This window comes from Miniopterus schreibersii (assembly GCF_964146895.1).
Source record: "Miniopterus schreibersii genome assembly, chromosome: 2".
Lineage (NCBI taxonomy): Eukaryota > Metazoa > Chordata > Mammalia > Chiroptera > Miniopteridae > Miniopterus > Miniopterus schreibersii.
The window spans coordinates 81,528,389-81,552,164 of NC_138102.1; the positions used below are offsets into that span (position 1 = coordinate 81,528,389).

Here is a 23,776-nt window from a genome sequence, read left to right on the forward strand (position 1 = left end):
GGTAACACCATCCTGATTCTAACACCATGGATGAGTTTGCCTGGCTTAGAACCTTTTATAAAATAATACAAAACGATTTAGAGTATATAATTTAGTGTCTGGATTCTTTCACTCAAGATTGTATTTGAGGCCCCTCCATGTTGCTGCATCTAGTTGTGTTCATTTTCATTAATGTAGACTATTCCACTCTATGAATATACTCTAATTTTACCCTTCTATTGTAGAACATTAGGGTTGTTTCGGTTTCTGCTATGAATCGTGCTTCTATGAACACTCCCACATAGCACATGTGTGCTGTTTGGTATGCTTTGGAGTGGAATTGCTGGTCACGGGTATGCAGCTCCATCTCAGCAAACCCTGCCAGTCACTCCCGTTAGCAGGTTATCACACAGCTTTGTAACAAGGAATTTCCTGCTTAACTTTATCCACTTACATGGGTGTGTACTGGCATTTTATGATAGTTTTTATTTGCATTTCCCTGGTCTCATGGAGTTAACCACATTTTCATGTCTTTATTAGTCATATATATGTCCTATTTTGTGAAGTACCCATTCAAATCTTTTCTTTTGATGGTTTATCTGTTGTGTTTGGATTTTTGTTTTATGTATTTGTGGCAGCTCTTTATATATTCTAGATAAAAGCTATTTGTCAGATATATGTATTGCAAGCATCTCCACCCACTTTATGGCTTGCCTTTTTACTTTTAATGGTGGCTTTACTGTACTGTGTTGTTTCTTAAAGGAATCTTTAAAAGGATTTTATATCTATCATAACCCAGGAAATCTGTCAATTCCTTTGCCTCCTTTTATACCTGATTCTGTCAAGTGATTTCTTAGAAGCATACAAAACTAGTATTAGGAGGTCATTTTTAGGTTATGTATGGTTTACTACAAAGTTGTTGAGATGGTTCCTTATAACGTATGAGACTGAAAGATAAATATTTTGGTGGGGGAAACATCTTACATTTAGGTATATATAAGAATTCATCCCTCCCATGGCCAATATTTGCAGTATGTAGCTCAAATTTATTGGCGTCCTATATATCCTCAACAGTCAATTCTATGTTGTAACTGAAGGCCTTTTTCTTTATTATTGGCTGTATTGGTTATCATTGGCTGTATGTCAGCAAATATTTACTGAATATTTAAATGTTTTTGTGTTTACCACGCAAAAAGGTAAAACAACTATTTTCTTATGATGTACCAAGTTGATCATGGTTCCCAATTATTCAATCTAGGTGTTGCTCTGAAGGGATTCTGGAGATATAAAGTCCCTAATCAACTGACTTTAAATAAGGAAAAGTATCTGGTGCCCCTCAGAAGGCCTCAAAAGCAAGACTGAGGCCTCCAAGAGAGAAGAAATTCTGCCTACGGACAACACCTGCAGCCATGCCCATGGAGTTCAATCCTGCTCGTGAACTTCTCTTCCTGACCGTCTGCCCTATGGGTTTCGGACTTCTTTAGTCAGCCCCCTGAATTACATAGGCCAATTCCTTACAGAAAATCTCTCAATGTATGTATCTGCTACTAGCTATGCTTCTCTAAATCCTCAACTAATACAATGACCCTAGGACCACACAGTTCTTTTTCTTTATAAAGGAATTGCCAACATGTAAAAAATTCGTGAATTAAATAATCTTATTAGAGGAAACTAGCCTGTTTACACTAGAACCGTTTTGTGTGTAACTCGCTATAGGGCTGTTTTGACTACTGATATTTAAGTAGCACTAATTTTTAAAACAATCTAATTATATTTAAATAGTACTAACTTTATAACTTAAAGAACCTGATATCTTCCATTACCATGTAATAAGCATTCTTATTGGATATTTAAAATGTATATACTTCGTGCTCTTCAACAGAAAAATCTATTTCTTTTAAACCAAGCAGACTTCATCTATTATGTTTCAAGTTTGTCCACTAAGTTCTTAAAGGAACACAATTTGGTATTACAAAGGGACTGATTACTTTTCTTGGTGAACTCAACAAGCTAAATTTCTACATGTAACTAAGAGAAAAGTCTATGTTTACAGTAACAGATGAAACTTATGTTTTCCTTACTAGCTATTTTCAGATAAATCATATTATTTAATTCTTGTCTTTCAGAGACATACAAAAACCTATGTCCATAAATCTATTGGCTCAAAAGATAAGAAGTATCACTGGGTTGGGTTTAGGAAATCTGGCTTCTAATCTTAGCTGTCCCACAAATAATCGTATAATGATGAGGAATTCACTTAACCTTTCTAAGCCTACTTCCTGATTCAAAGCTAACAAGTAATTATTAAAATGCCTACTAGAAGCCAAGCAGTTGCTAGACACTAGAGATACAATGAACATGAAGACAGTCTGTACCTTTAGTGGCTTAAAGTCTGGAAAGGAGAATATTTCGGTCTAAATTACCTTTAAATCCTCTGTTCCACAGTTGGCATTCTATGATTTGAATGGGATTACATTCATATTCTGTGACCTGATGTCAATACACTGATGATTTCCAAATGACCTCAAAAAACCTATGAAGTATTAAATATTTCCCATGTGAATGTTAGTAAATAATTTTTAAAATCAGAAGATTTCATATATTTATTCAGAAGGTGATTCAATTACAGAATGAAGCGTTTTTAGCATTATGAAATACAATGTTTTGAAATCTTTTCCCCCTGCAATTCTGCTTATTACAATTTTTATAATCCTGAAGAGATTCTCTTATCTGAAGTTTTTCAAGCATTCAGGTATTTTGCATGATGTCTGATGTGATCAGTAATAAATGTAGCAATGAAGTAGTAGCTATGATCATAACCCTAGGAGACAAAATAAAGAGATGATAAGGCATTTAGCTACCATTCAGAAACATTAATATTAGGGACATGAAATATATCCCTCATCTCACTTACTTTGCTTATAAATAGTCAAAATATTATGAGGTTTATAATCAAAATCAAGCTTATACTATACTTTAAACATTTTCACTGAACATTAAAAGAGCAGCAAAAATATGAAGAAAAATTAAACATTCTGCAGAGCCTTGTTTCTAGATGCTACCATTTATATGCAAAGAGAGGAAATAACACATTAATTAAATGTAGAGTAAACTTGTGATCATACAACAAGGACTAAAAGAATCAGAATTTAGAGAACTCAGAAACACAAGTAAGAAGTTTCAACTCACAAAAGCAGTACACTAACATCAATAAGAGAGGGAATGTTAAAATACAAAATGAGCATACATAAACAATATAGAGAATAAACATGAAAATATCCAAATGATCAATTGTTTGGGAAGCCAAACAGAATCATCATAAATCATGTTACAAATTCTACCTACACAGGAGAAGTATATCACATCTCTATTTAAGGAAAAAGGAATAACTCATTAAACTCTAACATCCTTTATCAATAAATTAAACTGGGTAAAAAGTTAATAAACTTTTGAAAACTATCATAAAACAGAGAGAAAATGTAAGGTGCCAGGCAGTTGAGTTGAAACAGGTATCAATTTATCTGGCCACTTAAAACCATTAATATAGCCCTAGCCGGTTCTGCTCAGTGGTTAGAGCATCGGTCCACAGACTGAAGGGTCCCATGTTTGATTCCAGCCAAGGGCACATACCTAAGTTGCAGGCTCAATCCCTGGTCCAGGCAACCAATTTATGTGTCTGTCTCACATTGATGTTTCTCTCTCTCTCTCTCTCCCCCCCTTCCACTCTCTCTGAAAGCAATGGAAAAAATTATCCTTTGGTGAGGATAAAAAAAAAAAAAAGTAAAACCATTGGCATAGGCAAATGTAAAGGCAATCCTTCCTCAGACTTGGCTTCCAGTTGAGATAGCAGTGTAGGTAATCATGGTACTCACATCCTCCCACAACCACATAAAAATTAAGAAACACCATCACTGAGAACTGCCTGAAGTCTAACTGAACAGTAGTGCTATAACTAAGGATATACAGAAGTAGTCATGTTAAGACTAGTGGGAGAGGCAGAGTCAAGGAATGGGCAGGTCTCACACCCATGTATAAAGAATAAAAATCAAGAGGGACATCTCTGAGGTCCCCCTGAAGAGTGAGGATTCCCAGCCCCATACCAGGACCCCCAGCACAGAGTTCCAGTGCCAGAGAGAAGACTCTATAACTTCTAGCTGTAAACACCAGTTGGAATTATGGCTGACTAAGATAGAGGGCTGCTGAAGTCCAAGGTGCTACTCTCAAAGGGACCACATGAACTTACTCAGACTCACTTGCTCTGAACATACTGAATCTGGCTTTGGAGGCTGGAGGGGCAGCTTTCTCCAAGAGAAAAGTGCTAGCAGAGGCCACTGTTCCTTTCAGGAGCAGGTAGGCGCCATTGTGAGTCTTCCCCCACACTGGGCGATTCCTTCACTCTGCCCCACCCAACTTTCAGACCCACCCAAGTGGCTTCCAATGGCTTTTCCATAAAAATCTATCTTGGCTCATGCTGTGAACTTTCCTAAAATCTCTCAAAGGTTCACAAACTCCAAACAAGCAGCATCTGGCCTCAGTGTGCTCCATTATATTGCTAAGTGGCCCCAAACCCAGCACTAGCTGCAGTTGGCCTCGGTTCTCACCCAGGCACCTCCAAGACCAGGCTAAGTACCAGCTACCTGCAGTTCGCTTTGTACCTCATGCTGGGTGGCCCTGGACAGTGCATAGGCAGCAACTGACCTTGGCCTGCATCTCCCAGGTTTAGTCAGTACCCCTGGTGGACAGGTTCAGACCACACCAGAGTACCACCCAACCACCTCCACAAGTGACGCTCTCAAGGGGGGTACTTGATGAGCACCAGAGCCCTGCTGAAGGAAGTCCTGCTCCACAGGGGTATGTTCCTACTCAGCAGATCCTCTGCTATAGTCACAGCCAGTCCTCGCAGCAGATTGGCCTGCATGTCAATCCTTCCCATTAACATGCCAACAGCAATCAATGCTCAACTACAACAGGAAGGTGCACAGAGCCCACACTGGGGGAAGGGGAGGTGTAACTGAAGGACCTAGCTTGAGTGACAGGGGAGGATGCACCACTGGATCTTATAGGACACCTACTACATAAGGCCATTCTACCAAACCTGGGAGACAAAGCACCTCTACCTGATAGAAACAAACACAGGAAAGCAGCCAAAATGAGAACACAAAGAAACATGTTCCAAACAAAAGAACAAAACAAAACTCCAGAAAAAGAACTAAAAAAAATGGAGATTAGGCAATCTACCCAATGCAGAGATCAAAATACTGGTTATAAGGATGCTCAATAAACTTAGGGAATAGGTAAATGAACTCAGTGAGAATTTTAACAAAGAGATTTAAAAAAAAAAAAAAAATGGATCTAGAGGACATAAAAAAGAACCAGTCAAAAATTAAGGATACAATTCATGAAATGAAGAATACATTAGAGGGAATCAACAGATTAGATGAAGCAGATAATCAAATCAGCGATTCGGAAGATAAGGTAGCAGAAAACACCCAATCATAACAGTAAAAAAGAAAAAAGAATCCATAAAAATGAGAATAATGTAAGGAGCCTCTGGGACAATATCACGCATACCAACATTCACATCATGGGGATCCTGGAAAAATAGGAGGACAGCAAAAAATTGAAAACCTATTTGAAAAACTAATGATGGAAAACTTTTCTAACCTGGTTAAGGAAATAGACATACAAGTCCAGGAAGTGCAAAGTCCCAAACAAAATGAACCCAAAGAGGCCCACACTAAGTAAGATACATCATAATTAAAACCCCAAAAGTTAAAGACAGAGAATATTAAAAGCAACAAGAGGAAGGCAGTTACCTACAAGGTAATGTGCTGATTTCTCAAGAGAAGCTTTGCAGACCAAAAGAGAATGGTAAGAAATATTCAAAGTGATGCAAAAAGCAAGGAACTACAACTAAGATTACTCTATACCCAGCAAAGCTATCATTTGGAATCGAAGGACAGATAAAGAGCTTTTCAAACAAGAAAAAACTAAAGGAGTCCATCACCATCAAAGAAAAAAAAGGATAAAAAATGTGAATAAAATGGCAGTAACTACATATCAACAATTACTTTAAATGCAAATAGATTAAATGCTTTAATCAAAAGACATACAGTGGCTAAACGAGTAAGAAAACAAGACCCTTAATATGCTGTCTACAAGAGACTCACTTCAGATAAAAAGACAGAGACTGAAAGTAAAGGGATAAAAAAAGATTTTTCACGAAAACAAAAACAGCTATGGTAGCAATACTTATACTAGACAAAATAGACTTTAAAACAAAGGCTATAACAGGACAAAGAAGGACCCAGCAATCTGGGTCCTTTATCCAAAGGACCTTCTTCTGGGCATTTATCCAAAGAAACCCAAAACACTAATTTGAAAAGATATATGCATCCGTATGTTCATTGCCACATTATTTACAACAGCCAAAATATGGAAGCAACCTAAGTGCCCATCAGTAGATGAATGGATGAAGAAATTGTGCATATATACAATGGAATATGACTCAGCCATAAAAAAGAATGAAATCTTGCCATCTGTAACAACATGGATAGACCTAGAGGATACTGTACTGAGTGAAGTAAGTCAAGAGAAAGACAAATGCCGTATGATTTCACTTATATGTGGAATCTAAAGAACAAAATAAACAAACAAGCAGAACAGAAAGAGACTCATAGATACAGAGAACATTTTGATGGTTTCCAGATGGAAGGGGAGGCTGGAGGGATGGGTGAAAAAAGTAAAGGGATTAAGAAGTACAAATTGGTAGTTCCAAAACAGTCATGGGAATGTGAAGTACAGTATAGGGAATATAATCAATAATACTGTAATAACTATTTGTGGTGTCAGATGGGTACTAGATTTATTGGGGTGATCACTTTGTAAGTTACATAAATGTCTAATCACTGGGTTGTACAACGGAAACCAATAGAATACTGTACATCACCTGTAATTGAAAAATTTTTTAAATATTTTTAAAAATTTAAAAAGGTAAGTAGTAGTTTTCAAAGAAAAATAATTAAGGTGGGAAGAACCTGAGAGTGTTAAACACCAGATAATTTTGGGGACAGCCCATTGCTTCCTCAAAAGACAATTAAAGCACACACAAGGTAGAATAAACTAAAAGAGATAAAAGTCTAAGAAAGATTTTTAAGTTTTTAATGTAATCTAGTGAACAGTCTCTAGTGGGAGAAATGGGAATTTTTCTATGCCCTTAAAGAAACAAAAACAGACCTAATAAAAATATCACCTGGGTTTCAGGAAAGGCAAACCCCTAAGATTTTGATGCACTGGTAAATGTTCTCAACATCGTACTTCTAGAGGTTAGTAATGTTTATCTTGGGAATAACAGTTAAGAGTTTTAAAGTCACAAAAGTAAATTAAAAGTAATCTGTCTTGTTTTCAGTGGCCAAACCATGGAAATGAATGATAGGAACTTTGTCAAAATCCAGGCTGAGCCTCGGAATTACTTGGTTTTACATCTCTCAATGATTAGACAAGTATTAGTTACTTTGTTAAATTTAGAGCTAAAGGACAGTTTCTTATGTAAAGAAACTTAAAGAAAAGCATTTTCCACCCATGCAATTCTTGAACTGTCAAGAGGTTAAACAGGCCCCTGGTTTTCAGGACACAAAACCTGTAAAATATAGTATCAGGTAGTAGCTGCCATTTTTCACAAATAAAAACATGGATCTGACTGAAAACAGGCAGATGTTAGGAACAGATTTAACAAAACCCAAACGTGACTGAGTATTTGTACTGTTATGCTTAGTTTCACTGTTCAGCACCTTGCAGTTTCAGTCACCATTATTGTTCTTTATTATTATTTTATTAGAGAAATCCTAGGGTAAACTAAAGTGACAGTTTTGAGCTCTCGGGTGTACTGCAAGATAACAGTGCATTTCATCTAAAATACAAAGCATATGTCCTTAGTTTCCATAATGATATTTAATGAAGACCCATCATTAAGAGAAAATAGAAAATGCCTGCTAATGAGGGACCAAGAAAGATGTTTTCAATGTCAACATAAAGATAAGAGAACATATTGGAACTATTGGTGTTCTGGTGGATAGAAGATGCTTATATAATTAGAGCTAATTATATCAGTTTACAAGTTTTAAGTTCTATTTATCAGTAAAAAATGGGGGGGCTCTTTTCATTATATTCTAAGTTGGTTTGGTATGTTACGGTGCTTGTGTGATTATATATATTTAGTGACACTTGAAAGGTCCTTCCTCTTCTACCTCACATTTTAAATGGAAAAATCCTCCATAATAAAATTCTGACTCTTAGAAAACAAAGATAAATGAACACATGCTTTCATTCTCCACTCAATATTCACAAAAGCAGCAATGTCCCAGCAGCTGCAATGAACATTTATTCTAAGAGTCAGTGTTTTTTCCTACATATTTTTCAGGCCCAATTAGAAAACTCAGATCTCAATTCTCAGGTTAAGTCTCATCCAAGTACAGAAGAGACTGTTGAAAGATATTCATTTATTTATTTAATGAGTACTTCCTAAGAGTTTATATGTTATATAATTGTGCAAACATGGGAGACAGAGATGAGCGAGAGATCCCTGCATTTCGGGAAGTCTGTGCCATGTTCTTACTCTTCTCTAACAGGCAGGTACACAGCAGGGAAAACAATCTCTGCATTTTCAAAAAAGGGCTAGAGACTTTTAAAGGTAGTTAAAGCCTTGTTCAATGTTGTTTCTGGAAGTTTCCATTAGGTCACTGAATTTTTACCCAGTAAGCAACTTCGACAACTGCAAATAAGACACACTAGGTCTTTCTTCTTCAGATTAAGATTTGATCTTTGTAGAGTAACTATAAGAATTCTACTACAGATTTTATGAGTCAAAGTACTTGGGCCTGGGAAGATTAAAGATGGTGGAGGACTGAGTAGAAGCTACACTGATACTCTCCCACGACCAAACTGGAATTACAACTAAAATACAGAAAAATCATCCTGAATAATCAACTGCAACTGAATATGAGCTGGAGAGCACCGTCATGAGCACAGAGGAAATATGGAGACCACATAGGGAGTGGTACTAAGGACAAAGGAGTGAGAGGGCTGACTGGGCTCCCACAGGCAGCAGCTGAAGGTCCAGAGGGATATCTCAGCTGTGTGGGGTTCCCACTGAGAACTCTGGGGCCTAAACCCCAGGGTGGGCTTCACAGCCAAGAGCACCAGAACTGAGAAAGCTGGGTTTCTATCTGCCAGGGAGAGACAGCTGGAAATGCAGGAACCCTCTTAAAGAGACAAAGTTTCATGTGCAGCCACTCACGATGGGCTCCAGCAAAGGGAGGGCATAGTGGAATGGAGCTGTGTGAGGAGAATCTAGGGTTGTGGGCTCTGGATTTAGAACTCAGAGGGCACCCATCTGGATTCCTGTGGCAAGTCATTCCCCCATACTGCAGATGACATTGTTCACAGGCAGACATTTACCTTCCAAGCAGCTTTTGCCTGAGGGGAAAAGCAACTGACCCACCCTGATAGAAAACACCTTGCCCTACCCAGAGAAATTTCTACAGACTGAGGCTCCTTAAGAGACTGATAGCAATAGGCCACCCTACCTTGTAGAGTTTCTACAGTCTGAAGCTCATTAAGAGAGTCAGATTAATCAGCCTGCAGGCAGAGGCAGACCTCAGAGTGCTCTGAGTCGTTGCCTGATTTGCTTCTGGACATGGGCCTTGGAAAATCAGACTTTGGTGTGCATCTTGGTCCTGTTCAAATGCACCCAGCACCAACAGAGGGGACCTCAAGCCATGGGTTGTTGATAGCTCCAAACAGTATTCAAGGTTAGTCACAAATAGTGTGACACTGGCCAGCACCAGACACCTTCCAAAAAGACTGAAAGTACTAGCAGGCCTACATAATACATAGAAACAAACCCAAACAGGCAGCCAAAATGGGGAGACCAAATAAAAGCCCCAAATGAAACAAGAGGAGTCTCCAGAAAAAAATCTATCAGATATAGAACTCAGAATACTGATTGTAAAGATGTTCAACAGCATAAAAAAAGATATGGAAACAATGAAAAATGACCTGTCAAAAATGAAGAATGACATAGCAGAAATAAAGAATATATTGAAAGGAACAAACAACAGATAAGAGGAAACTGAGGATAGGATCAGAGAAACAGAAGATAGGGTAGAAAACACTCAATCAGAGGTCCAAAAGGAAAAAACAATTAAAAAACAGGACAGTCAAGGGAGCTGTGAGACAACATGAACCATAACAATATTCGCATCATAGTAGTCCTAGAGAAGGCTGAAAGCAAGCAAGGGTTAGAGAACCTGTTTGAAGAAATAATGGCAGAAAACTTCCCTAGCCTGGTCAACAAAAAAGTCACACAAGTTCAGGAGGCACAGAGAGTCCCAAGCAAGAAGAATCCAAAGAGGCCCATGCCTAGACACATCATAATTAAAATGTCAAGAATTCAAGACAAAGAGAGAATCTTAATGGCAGCAAGAGAAAAGCAATCTACGAAGGAGCTCCCATAAGGCTGTCAGCTGAATTCTCATCAGAAATTTTATAGGCTAGAAGGGAATGGCATGAAGTATTCAAGGTAATGCAAAACAAGGATCTGAAACCAAGACTACTCTATCCAGCAAGATTATCATTCAAAATCAACGGTGAAATAAAGAGCTTCCCAAACCAAAAAAGGCTAAAGGAGTTTATCATCAAACCAGCACTGCAGGAAATGTTAAAGGGACTGCTGTAATTAGAAATAGAAATAGAAAGAATGAGAAACATAGGCATAAAGAATTAAAATGGCAATATATATGTACCTATCAATAATAACCTTAAATGTAAATGGATTAAATGCTCCAATAAAAAGACATAGGGTAGCTAAGTGGATAAGTAAACATGACCTAAATATATTCTGTCTACAAGAGACCCACCTCAGAACAAAAGACTCACACAGGATGAGAGTGAAGGGATGGGAAAAAATTTTCCATGCACATGGAAAAGAAAAAATAGCTGGTGTAGCAATACTCCTATCAGAAAAAATATACTTCAAAATGAAGAGCATAACAAGAGACAAGAAAGGTCATTACATAATACTAAAGGGATTGACCCAACAAGAGGATATAACCTGGGTCAAAATATATGCACCCAATATAGTAGCACCTAAATTTATTTTAAAACGTCTGGAGGACTTTAAGGGAGAGATCAACATCAATACATTCATAGTAGGGGACTTTAATACCCCAATGACTTCACTGGATAGGTCCTCAAGACAAAAAAATCAACAAGGAAACAGTGACCCTAAATGGCACACTAGGATCAGGTGGATTTAATTGACACTGACAGAACATTTCACCCCAAAACTGGAGAATATACATTCTTCTCAAGTGCACACGGGACATTCTCAAAGACAGACTGCATGTTAGGACACAAAACAAGTCTACAAGTTCCAGAAGATTAAAATCATATCAAGCAGCTTTTTGAACCAAAATGGCATAAAATTAGAAACCAACTACAATAAAAACACTAAAAAACATTCAAACACATGGAGGCTAAATAGCATGTTATTAAACAATGAACAGGTTGCCAGAGATAAAGAAAAAATAAAAAGCTTCCTGGAAATAAAAGAAAATGAACTCACAACAATCCCAAATCTATGGGACACAATGAAAGCAGTCCTGAAAGGAAAGTTCATAGCACTACAGGCCTACTTCAAAAAGCAAGAAAAACTTATAGAAGATCCCTAACACTACAACTTAAAGACCTAGAAAGAGAACAAAAAGAAAAGCCCAGAGTAAGTAGAAGGAAGGAAATAATAAAGATCAGAGCAGAAATAAATGACATAGAGACTAAAAAACAACAGAAAAGATAAATGAAAGCAAGAGCTGAATCTTTGAGAGAGAAATAAGACTGATGAACCTTTAGCCAGGCTCATCAAGAAACAGAGAGAGAGGATCAAAACAAATAAAATCAGAAATGAGAGAGGTGAAGTAACAACCGACCCAACAGAAATACTCAGGACTGTAAGAAAATACTATGAACAACTATATGCCACCAAGCTGGAATACCTGGATGAAATGGACAAATTCCTAGAAAAATACAACCTTCCAAAACTTAATAAGAAAGAGTCAGAAAACCTGAATAGGCGAATAAGTGATGATGAAGTTGAAGCAGTAATCAAAAAACTCCCAGCACATAAAAGCCCTGGTCTGGACAACTTCACAGGGGAATTTTCCAAACATTCAAAGAACTAACACCTATCCTCCTCAAACTATTCCAAAAAATCCAAGAGGAAACAATATTTCCAAGCTCTTTTTACGAGCCCAGCATTAGCCTAATTCCAAAACCAGATAAAGACACTACAAAGAAAGAGAATTACAGGCCATTATCCCTGATGAACATAAATGCTAAAATCTTCAACAAAACACTAGCAAATCAGATCTAGCAACACATTAAAAAGATCATACACCATGACCAACTGGGTTTAATTCCAGGGATGCAAGGCTGGTACAATATTCACAAATCAATAAATGTGATACACCATATAAACAAATTGAAAGACAAAAATCACATGATCATATCAACAGACACAGAAAAGCATTCAACAAAATCCAACACCCATTTTTGATAAAAATTCTCAGCAAAGTAGGAATAAAGGGTTCATAATACAACATAATAAAGGCCATATATGACAAACCTACAGCCAACATCATACTCAATGGGCAAAAAATAAAACCATATCCCCTAAGAACAGATACATGACAGGGGTGTTGACTTTCATCACTCTCATTCAACATAGTACTGGAAGTACTTGCCACAGCCATCAGACAGGAAGAAAACATAAAGGCATCCAAACTGGAGAGGAGGGAGTAAAGCTGTGATTATTTGCAGATGACATGATATTGTTCATAGAAAATCCTAAAGACTCCACCAAAAAACTACTTGATTTATAAATGAATTCGGCAAAATAGCAGGATACAAAATTAACACCCAGAAATCAATGGCAGTTTTATACATCAAGAATGTACTCTCAAAAAGAGAAACTAAAAAAAAAAATCCCATTTGCCATTGCAACAAAAAAAATTAAGATACTTAGGAATAAACTTTACCAAGGAGGTAAAAGTTCTGTACTCAGAAAACTACAGCACATTGAAAAAAAATAGAGAAAGATATAAAGAAGTAGAAGAATATACTGTGTTCATGGATTGGAAGGATTAACATCATTAAAACGTCCATACTACCTAAAACGATCTATAAATTCAAGGCAATCCCTATTAAAGTACCAACAGCATATTTCACAAATCTAGAACAAACACTTCAAAAATTTATATATAACCAAAAAAAACCCGAATCGCTCCGGCAATCTTTAGAAGGAAGAACAAAGTTGGTGGGATCACAATACCAGATATCAAGTTATACTCCAAAGCCACTGTAATCAAAACAGCCTGGTACTGGCACAAGAAGGACATATGGATCAGTGGAACAGAACAGAGAACCCAGAAATTGAACCAAGCCATTACACTCAATTAATATTAGACAAAGGAGGCAAGAACATCCAATGAAGTAAAGATAAGTCTCTGCAATAAATGGTGTTTGGAAAATTGGACAGGTACATGCAAAAAATGAAACTAGGCTACTAACTTACACCATACAGAAAAATAAACGCAAAATGGATTAAAGACTTAAATGTACGAAGTGAAACCATAAAAATCCTGGAAGAAAATGTAAGCGGCAAAATCTTAGACATCTCTCATAGCAATATGTGCTTGTGGGTACATCTCCTAGGGCAAGAAAACAAAGGAGAAAATAAACAAATGGGACTACATCAAAATACAAAGCTTCTGCACAGCAAAAGAAACAATCAACAAAACAAAAAGGGAGCCCACTGTATGAGAAAACATATATGCCAATGACACATCTGATAAAGGGTTAATATCCAAAATATATAAGGAAGTCATACAACTTAACATGAGGAAGATAAACAATCCAATTAAAAAATGGGCAAAAGACCTAAGTAGGCATTTCTTCAAAGAGGACATACAGATGGCCACGTGACATATGAAAAAATGTTCAGTCATTAATCATCAGAGAGATGCAAATTAAAACCAAAATGAGGTATCACCTCACACCTGTCAGAATTGCTACCATCAACATATCAACAAATGACACGTGGTGGTGAGGATGTGGAGAAAAGGGAACCCTAGTACACTGCTGGTGGGAATGCAGACTGGTGCAGCCACTATGGAAAACAGTATGGAGTTTCCTCAAAAATTTAAAAATGGAACTGACGTTTGACCCAATGATCCCACTTATAGGAATATACCCTAAGAAACCCAAAACATCAATCAGAAACAACTTATGCACCCCTATGTTCATAGCAGCACAATTACAACAGCTAAGATCTGGAAACATTCCAAGTGCCCATTAGCAGATGAATGGATAAAAAAGCTGTGGTACATTTATACCACGGAATACTATGCAGCTGTAAAAAAGAAAGATCTCTTTACCCTTTGGCAGAGCATGGATGGAATGGGAGAGTATTATGCTAAGCGAAACAAGCCAGTCAGAGAAAGGCAAGTACCACATGATCTCACTCATATGTATAATATAATAAACAAAAGAAATTGATGAGCAAAATAAATCCAAAGACATAGAAGCATGGAACAGACTTAGGGATCTTAGAGGGAAGGTAGGAGTAGGAGGTAGGAGAGATTAATCAAAGGACTTATATGCTTATATACATAACCTATGGACACAGACATTGGTAAAGGAAAGGCCTGGAGTTGGAGTAGAAGCGGGGTGGAGGGGATCAATAGGGGAAAAAGAGGGGCATCTGTAATCCTTTCAACAATAAAGATAAATTTAAAAAAAAAAAAAAGGAATTCTGCTGCATGAGCTTTTTCAATTTAGATTTGCTGAAGCCAAAACAGAAATAGAAAAATTATATGAGGTAACAACCAAATTAATATCCTTATGCACTACCCTGCCCTCCCATTTTTTTGAGTTGATAGAGTATAAATATAGATTGTGAGCATTTAACACCATTAAAGAGAGGTAAAGAAATGAAGTTCGGCAAACCATGCAGATGATTGCAATAACTTTTTTCCTCCTCCTCAGATCACTTATTTATATATACTCCCTATTATTTTCAGCTTATTTAATTCTTCACAACCCCCACTTCATAAAGAAATATAGTTATGCTGTATTTATAATCAAATTATAAAGTGGGTAAGATTCTCAGACCTTAGATAATATGAAGTAAATATAAGCTTGAAAAATGTGAAAGTAGTGTCTCTGGAGCCACTGCCCAGGATGTCCATTCAGTAAGCCCATTCAATTACAGTAAACCTAAACAATCTGCTTCAGACTGTGTAATTCACTTTTAACTTGACCTTCCTAGAAAGAAAGACTGACTGGCGATTTCAATACTTTCTCACTCTTTTAGAAGAACTGAACGCTTTGTCTTTACTGCACATTAAGTACAGCCAACTATGATTTTTAGTTGCCTGGGACATAAATATTTTAGAAATAAATATGTTAATTTACTTTTCCCTTCCAAGAATTTCATCAGTGTCAACAAATTCCAGAGATTTTTCAGTCTTTGTTATTAGCAGGCTGAAACTTTGTTGCTGTATTAACAACAAAATTTCCTAGCACACCCTGGAGGAAACAGAAGAGGCATCTAATATCACTAGTGCCAAGAAGTTAAAGTCATTTGGAAAAAAACATGATTTGTTATGTCACCTATAGCTATAGTTAATAGAATTAAACACACTATTGTATCTATAATCAAACTGATATTTGGATTTCTCACCGTTGATTACTGATCTAAAACATGAAATTCTGATAATAAATGTTTAAATTAATCTAAAAAATTCTATTATTTAAAGATGGATACTCAGAGACAAGGTATATGTTGGTTTTTGATGTATTTTCCCACATACCTGTACTACTTACCTGTACAAAATATCAGGAAGGTTAAAAAACAGGAAGATTATTAAGACCTGCTGCATAAGTTAGACAGGTAGCATGTCATACACAATTTCTCCTTGTATTAATTCTAACTTCATCTCTGCTCCTTAGGAGTACTGCTCCACCTCCCTTAGGAATGGTTACACAGATGACAGGAGGACAGTATCTGCAGTTAAATGACCTTGCTTCCAGTTTTTGTTCCACTATAAACTAGCTGTGTGCCCTTATATAAGTAGGTTACTTTTCTGAGCCTGCTTCCTCATCTGTAAAACAGATGGACAGGAGCGATATATGAAAACCTGCAGCAAATGTCAGACTTAATGGTGCAATACTGACAGCTTTTCCTCTAAGATCAAGAACAAGATAAGGATTCTCACTTTTGCCACTTCTTTCAACATAGGCTGGAAGTTCTAGCCAGAGGAACTAAGTAAGAAAAAGAAATAAAAGGCACTGAAATTAGAAAAGAGGTAAAATTATCTCTGTTCACAGATGATATAATCTTAAACGTTAGAAATCCCTAAATATTCCAAAAATAACCAACCAGAGCTAATAAATGATTCAGCAAAATGGCAGGATACAAAGTCAACACACACAAAAAGGCCAGATGCATTTCTATACACTAACAAAGAATAATCTGAAAAGAAAATTATGAAAACAATTTCATTCACAATAGTATCAAAAAGAATAAAATTCTTAGGAATTAACCAAGGAGGTGAAAGGCTTATAGAGCGAAAACTACAAAACTCTGCTGAAAAATCACAAGAGAGACACATCCCATGTTCATGGATTGGAAGACTTAATAGTGTTAATACTACCCAAAGCAATCTCCAGGTTCAATGCAATCCCTATTAAAATCCCAATAACATTTTTTTTCAGAATGGAAAATCTCAACCTCAACCTAAATTCATATGAAATTTCAAAGAACTCAGAAAAGCCAAAACAATCTTGAAAAAGAAGAACAAAGCTGGAGAGCTCATGCTTCCTGATTTCAAAACTTATTACAAAGTTATGGTAATCAAAACAGTGTGATCCTGGTATAAAGCATAGACCAATGGAATAGAATAGAGTCCAGAAATAAACTTTTGCATGGATGCTCAAGTGATTTTTGACAAGAGTGCCAAGGTCATTCAATGGCGAAAGGACAGTCTTTTCAACAACTAGTGCTGGGAAAACTAGATATCCACATGCAAAAGAATAAAGCTGAATCCTTACCTAACACTATATACAAAAGTTAACTAAAAATGAATCAAAGACCTAAATTTAAGTTCTAAAACTGTAAAGCTCTTAGAAGAAAACACAGGACAAAAGCCCCATGACATTGGACCTCGCAATGATTTCTTGGATATGACACCAAAGGGTAAAGGCAACAAAAGAAAAAACAGTCAAATCTGACTTCATGAACATTAAAAAATTTTTTGCATCAAAAGACATTATCAACAGAGTAAAAAGGAACCCACAGAATGGGAGAAAAATATTTGCAAATCGTGTATTTTATAAGGTATTAATATTCAGAATATATCAAGAACTTGTAAAACTCAACAACAAAAAGCAACCCAATTTGAAAACAGGCGAAGGACCTGAACAGATATTTCTCCAAAGATATACAAATGGCCAATAAGTACACAAAAAGATGCTCAACATCAGTCATCATTAGGTAAATATAAATCAAAACCATAATAAGATATAATCTCACACCCATTAGGATGGCTGCTACCAAAAAAGAAAACAAGAAAAAACAAAGTATTGGCGAGGATGCGGATAAACTGGAACCCTTATGCACTGTAGGTGGAAATATAAAATGGAAAACAGTATGGAGGTTCCTCAATAAATTCAAAATAGAATTGCCATATGATGCAGCAATTCCACTTCTGAGTATATATCCAAAAGAACCGAAAGCAGGGTCTTGAAGAGATATTTGTACATGCACAATTATTAGCAGTATTCTTCACAACAGCTAAAATGTAGAAGTAATCAACTGTCATCAGTCCTCTGACAGATGAATGGATAAGCAAAATGTGGTCTATACATACAATGGAATATTACTCAGCTTTAAAACAGCAGGAAATTCTGGCACATGCTACAACATGAATGGACCTTGAGAACGTAAGTGAAATAAAACAGTCACAAAAAGACAAATTCTGTATGATTCCACTTATGTGAGATAGATAGTCAAAATTATTGAGACAGAAAGTACAATGGTGGCTGCCAAGGTCTAGGGAGTAGGGATAGGGAATTTGTGTTCAATAGGTATAGAGTTTCAATTTTACAAGATGAAAAGATTATAGAGAAGGATGATAGTGGTGACTGCAGAACATTATGAATGTACTTACCACAACTGAACTGTACAATTAAAAATAGTAAAGATGATACTTATGTATGGTATTTTACTACAATTTAAAAAATTGAAAAACAAACAAAACAAACGGATGGATAGAACAGGAATGGTCTCTCATTTGGTCATATAAGAATAAAATAAGCTAATGCTGTGAAAACATCTCATAAACTGTAATGCACCACGTTACACACTGATCTAATTTATTTGAAAATTTATCATTATAAATCAATGTACCTGACACATTACCCTTAAACATGAATGAAAATATTTTTAGAAATCACAATCACATATAATTTCCAGTGTTCACTTTTCATTCTGAAATAAAGGTTTTGTTTATATTATATTCCAAAGCTTATGAATATTTAAAAAAAAACTAAAGTAGAAGTTCTTTAATTACAACTGTATTAACAGAGGTGAGTTGTAAATAGTGAAAAGTATTTTAGTCAAGGAAAACTTTCAAACCAAATGAAATTCAGTAACTATTCTTAAACAGCTAGAAATAGTAAGCAGCACAATGAATACTATCTAAATAGAACGATATAAAGTACAGGTGTGTGAGACAAACTATAAACAGCATCTGAGACTAGGAAGTATACATGAAGTAAGGTGGAAGCTTGTCTTTTTTATTCTACTACAACAATAGCTGCATGTGTAAAGAAAGCTATATCCAGTAATGTTGATGGTTAAGTACCATTCCAGTATTTAAGCTTCTTGTTATTTACTGTTTTTACAGTGAACAGAAAATTGTAAGAACTTTTCACTGCCAAAAGCTTTCCTATTTCTATGGAATTTTGTCTTACATATAACTAACTTAATAGAAAGGCTTTCACTTTAAGTTTCTTATTATAATTAAAAAATATCTTACTAGAGGTAGCATTTCAAATTCTAAAATAAAATTTAAAAAGTACTTGGAATCCTGCTTTTTAGTACTCATTTAGAACAAACTAAGGTTTCCTAATACTTGCCTCTTGCAATCTAAAAACAACAGGGATTTTCTTTTCTGTACAGGCAGCTATGAAGTTATCAGGTAGTAACTGTCCATCTGAAAGAAACTGGTCATCTTTTCCTTGATCAATTAGTATGTCTAGCTGAGAACCTGGATAGGACTTCACAAGATGGGTAGCGTCGTAAGCCTATGAAAAGAAAAATGTTAGAAAATAAATCTAAAAGTGCCCAGAAAGATATTCTTCAGAATATACTATACTAGAACCAAAGAGAAATTTAAAGTCATTTAAACTCTACTTGATTAAATTGGAAACATGCATTTAAGCTGGCTTAAAAGCTGACTTGCCTGGTTTTTATTTATAAGGTTTTCAGAATTCTCTTTCACAATGATAGGCTCTTCCCTACTTTCAAGCAGCCGGAGGGAGGCCAGTGGTAAGCATCCTACATCTCAAGCATTCTTCAGAGTGTAGCTTTTTTTCTTCTGAACTTTTAAGGTTCATAATCATCTCTCAACTCAAAAAAACCAACAAACAACAAAACCCTTAACCTTTTTTCTTTGTAAATCCCTCCACAAGTTAACTATTTCTTAAAATTCCATTATCTTTTTTTATTTCCAAATATTCTCTATTTCAAATAAATAGTCTATTTTTTGGTCTCTTCCTTTTAGCTCTAATTCCAGACATAAATACATTCAGCCCTACCTTTTGCTGTCTGTTGAACAGCAGGAAAGGTCTGCTATCTCCATGAATTTTCAGGAAGACATGATTTGAATAATCTGGATCACATTAACAACTCCTCAAATTTAAGGAGCTGCTACTAGTTATAATTTTATATTTTACCAAGCACCTTTAAATATTCTTGATTATTCATATCTATTCACTGACCAAAACTTTTATGCATTGATCAAGACAAACAAAACATTTCTCCTTCCAAAGTATCATGCTTTTTAAGACTTTCTTCAATCTTAAAAGAAAAAAGTGGAAAGGGACCCAGAAAGTCCGACTAATTCTATGATTTCATAATTCTGCGTGGCATCCTTATTGCAATAGTAAATTAAATAATAGCCTAAACACAGCATAATTAAGATAATAAAATCTACTGCCACTTAGAGAAAAATTATATAGATTCCTTATAGGCTACCTATGCCTCTACCTCTCCTCTCCTTCTCCCAGTTAGTTGGATGTTCTACCCAACTCTTCTATTACCCAATAAGCACCCTGTGGAGAGGAAAAGGTCATAACCCTCCTGACATAAGATCTCAAACTGCAGACTCTATACATGGCGAGGACTCAAACTACTGATGTAAGCACACTGTCAGGTCTCAAAATACTTATATTAATCATTTTCAGCACTCTTCCAATATAATAAAAACCTAAGCCTAAACAAAACCAAACAAAATTCTAATCTAGTGAGCAAAGAACTGACTTGCCAGTCTGTTAGAATTTCAATGATCAATCTTAAAACAGAATAGGGGTCCACGTGTAAATGACCTTGAATACACAACTGTAAGACAAAAGGGCTTTTTCCCCCACTCAAGTATTTTCTACTTGTTAACAGGCACATGATGAGTTCATTTGTAAAATATTCAAACTCTGGGTGGAGTGTGCAAATGGCCCATTTCTACACAAGAGTAAAATGAGTCTCAGGAGAAAGAGCCATTTTTATTTTCATATTGAAGCATCTTTTCCTATGCTTGAAAAAGCAACCTTGCTGCTGGGAATATTCTCATAAATGAACATTATACAATTTCTATTTTTAAAGACTTTCAAATATGGAACTTAAAACCTAAATCAGAGATATTGGATTTTAAAAGGTACACAAAGTAATTAAAACCATGGTCTCATGGTTTCTATTGTACACAACTGAGCATGCAGTTAATAAAAGGCAAACCTAAATTTAATAAGAAGATGTGGTATTTTTGGCAATGCTAATATAGAAGTAATGTTAATTTAGAAATACAGTAAACCCTCAATCTTGCAGACCTCAACTTAATGGACTTTGGATTTAACAAACAAAATTTGCAATCTGTATGTCATATGTGAATGCTTTTAACCAAGATTTGCTTATAATTAAATTACCAGGTTACTTTTTTTGTTATTAATTCACTGTTATTTTTAACAAATTTTAGCAAATAGGCTATATGTTGGGAAAAAAACGCCACAGTAATTTCACAGACACAAATAAATATTATGTATCTACAACTACAGACTACATATTTAAATCCAAGAGTCACTGCTCATAAACAATGTTTGGCCAATGATTAGCAAACTGCATTGCTCGAAGTAGTTGGTTCTGTTGTTCATATGACGTGACTTTCTGCAGCAGTTTTAACTCGTGCCTGCAGATGTTCAGATTTGTGCTAAGCCACGCCCCAGCCATGTGCATTTTGTTTACTTGCAGTGACTGGTGAATGCATGCATTTACTAGACCTATTCAGTGTAAATTTAAAATTACTGTAATACATATAGAAAACTTTTCTGTGAAGTTAAGCTTTTCATACATACTTAATTTTAATTACACAAACCTGTCTACACAAGTAAAAACAGGTAAACTAATTTGTCAATTTTTTGACATATGCATTCAAAAACCTACTTTATTCCATAACAGACTTTTGGCTTTAACAGACAGCCCTTAGCCCGAGCTATGTTATATCGACGTTTAACTATAACATATAAATTGACCATTAGCAGGAAAAAAATGTGGCCTCAGAATATCTGCCATAATTCAATACAATTAGTAAGTAGGGTTTTTGTTACTGTTCTGTTTACATTTTTGCTAATTATTTTTAACTCTGGACCCTTACCTTGAGTGTGCTGGAAATATGTCTGTAGTGTACAGCTTTTAAACAAATTTGAAAACTTCAGAATGAATACTGAGATAGCCAGCTAGTACCTACCTTCCATTTACTTTGATCTGTTCCCAAATATCCACTAAAGGCTTTTTTGCCCCAAGGACAAAGCACTGGATTGCAAATCGGAGCAAATGCTGACACAGACTTTAGAAACAAAGAAATTTAAAAACAAGTTATATGTTGCTAAATCAAATATGAACACATATTTCCAACTTGCTTAAAAACTCAGAACTTATTTGCAACTTGCTTATAAACTCTGACTTGCCATGAAAACCCCGGTAAACAATTTTCCATAATACATCTTTTGTGTGTTCTATTAAGAGAGCTAATAATAAAGTATAGGTGCTAAAATAATGCAAAGTGATACATTACATTTTCAGTAAGTAATGCACAATAGAAGTTTATATTGAGTTTCTACTCCTTTTTTCTGCTTAAAATTAATGTGTAGTAATATGAAACAGTTTATGCCTACCTTTCTGAACACGTTATTAAATCTGAGACACATTATTTCTATTAGACAGTGCCAAGAAAGCACTGAACAATGCCCTTAAATATGGCAGAATTTTTAATACAATATAATTTTGTGTTCTGTTCAATGTTGTTTGTCACTGGATAAAATGCAGAGATGGAATCTCTCAGTTTCAGAATATTTATCAATGTTATGTTTATCAATGTTTACTAGTTTTTTTAAAGGACAAAAAAATTCAACCAAATTTGATTTTCTCCCTGACACAATCAATTTGATTGCCTTATACACATTAAAAAAGGAAAATAAACCCTTATTTTAAAAACCTGCTGTCATGACATGAATTAATTTCAACCTTATAATAAAGCTTACCAAAAGGAAAATATCTGGTGCCACAGCAAGAAATTGCTATGAGAAATATTTTCATTTCTCAGTGGCACACCTCAAATGAGTAAGAAATTCTTCCTAAGGGAAGGAAGTGGATTAAACATATTTTGAGGTCTCTGATAGTCTTGTGACTCTAAAGACAGAAGCAATCTTAAAATGATCATTGTCTCAAGATTTCCTTTTCCACACTATGGTATGCTGGGCTGCACAGTATGACACTACATACAGTGCTTATTCCAACTTGGCTTATTTAAACAAACAACAAAAAAGTAAAGCTTCAAATAAATAAATAGGAAGGCTGAGAGTAATATTTTTCAATCAAGCTGCATTTCTTTTCTTTTTTCTTCTTTTTTTAAAAAATATATCTTTACTGATTTCAGAGAGAGGAAAGGAGATAGAAACATCAATGATGAGAGAGTCATTGATCGGCTGCGCGCGACCCGGGCATGTGCCCTAACTGGGAATCGAACCCTGATCGCCTGAATCCTAGATCGACACTCAACCGCTGAGCCACGCCTGGCCGGGCCAATCAAGCTGCATTTCAATTTTCATCAGAGGCATTAAGAACAGAGAATTCTTAAATTTTTACAAATCATAAATATCTTCTCCCTCCGAAAACCAAAATCAACTTTACAAAGATATTCCTGGTAAAAATTTAAGTAAATGAAAGATATTGTCACAATAACATTAATCAAGAATAACCTTTAGGAAAGAAAATGATAGTTTGAATAGAAGCAATAAAATATAAGATACAATTTTTTAATACTTCGAGTAAACCAACAAGAAGCCACCATAATTGTATTCTTATGCCTCTAATTCTGTAGCATACATTGTGTGGTCAAATTTAATACTCCTCCCC

The 23,776-nt window shown here is 35.6% G+C and overlaps 1 protein-coding gene across 4 annotated transcripts in view; it reads right to left on the minus strand.

Annotated features, from left to right (window-relative positions):
- Positions 1-2,567: 2,567 nt before the first annotated feature.
- Positions 2,568-23,776, minus strand: part of ESD (esterase D) — a gene marked incomplete at its 5' end in the record, with an annotated part of 34,574 nt that continues 13,365 nt past the window's right edge. For all 4 annotated transcript variants that reach the window (XM_081130847.1, XM_081130846.1, XM_081130848.1 and 1 more), the window contains 3 exons: positions 2,568-2,800; positions 19,234-19,401; positions 22,110-22,208. In XM_081130847.1, coding sequence (XP_080986973.1) covers positions 2,720-2,800; positions 19,234-19,401; positions 22,110-22,208 — 348 coding nt within the window. In that variant the 3' untranslated portion in view covers positions 2,568-2,719. The remainder of the gene's footprint in view (positions 2,801-19,233; positions 19,402-22,109; positions 22,209-23,776) is intronic.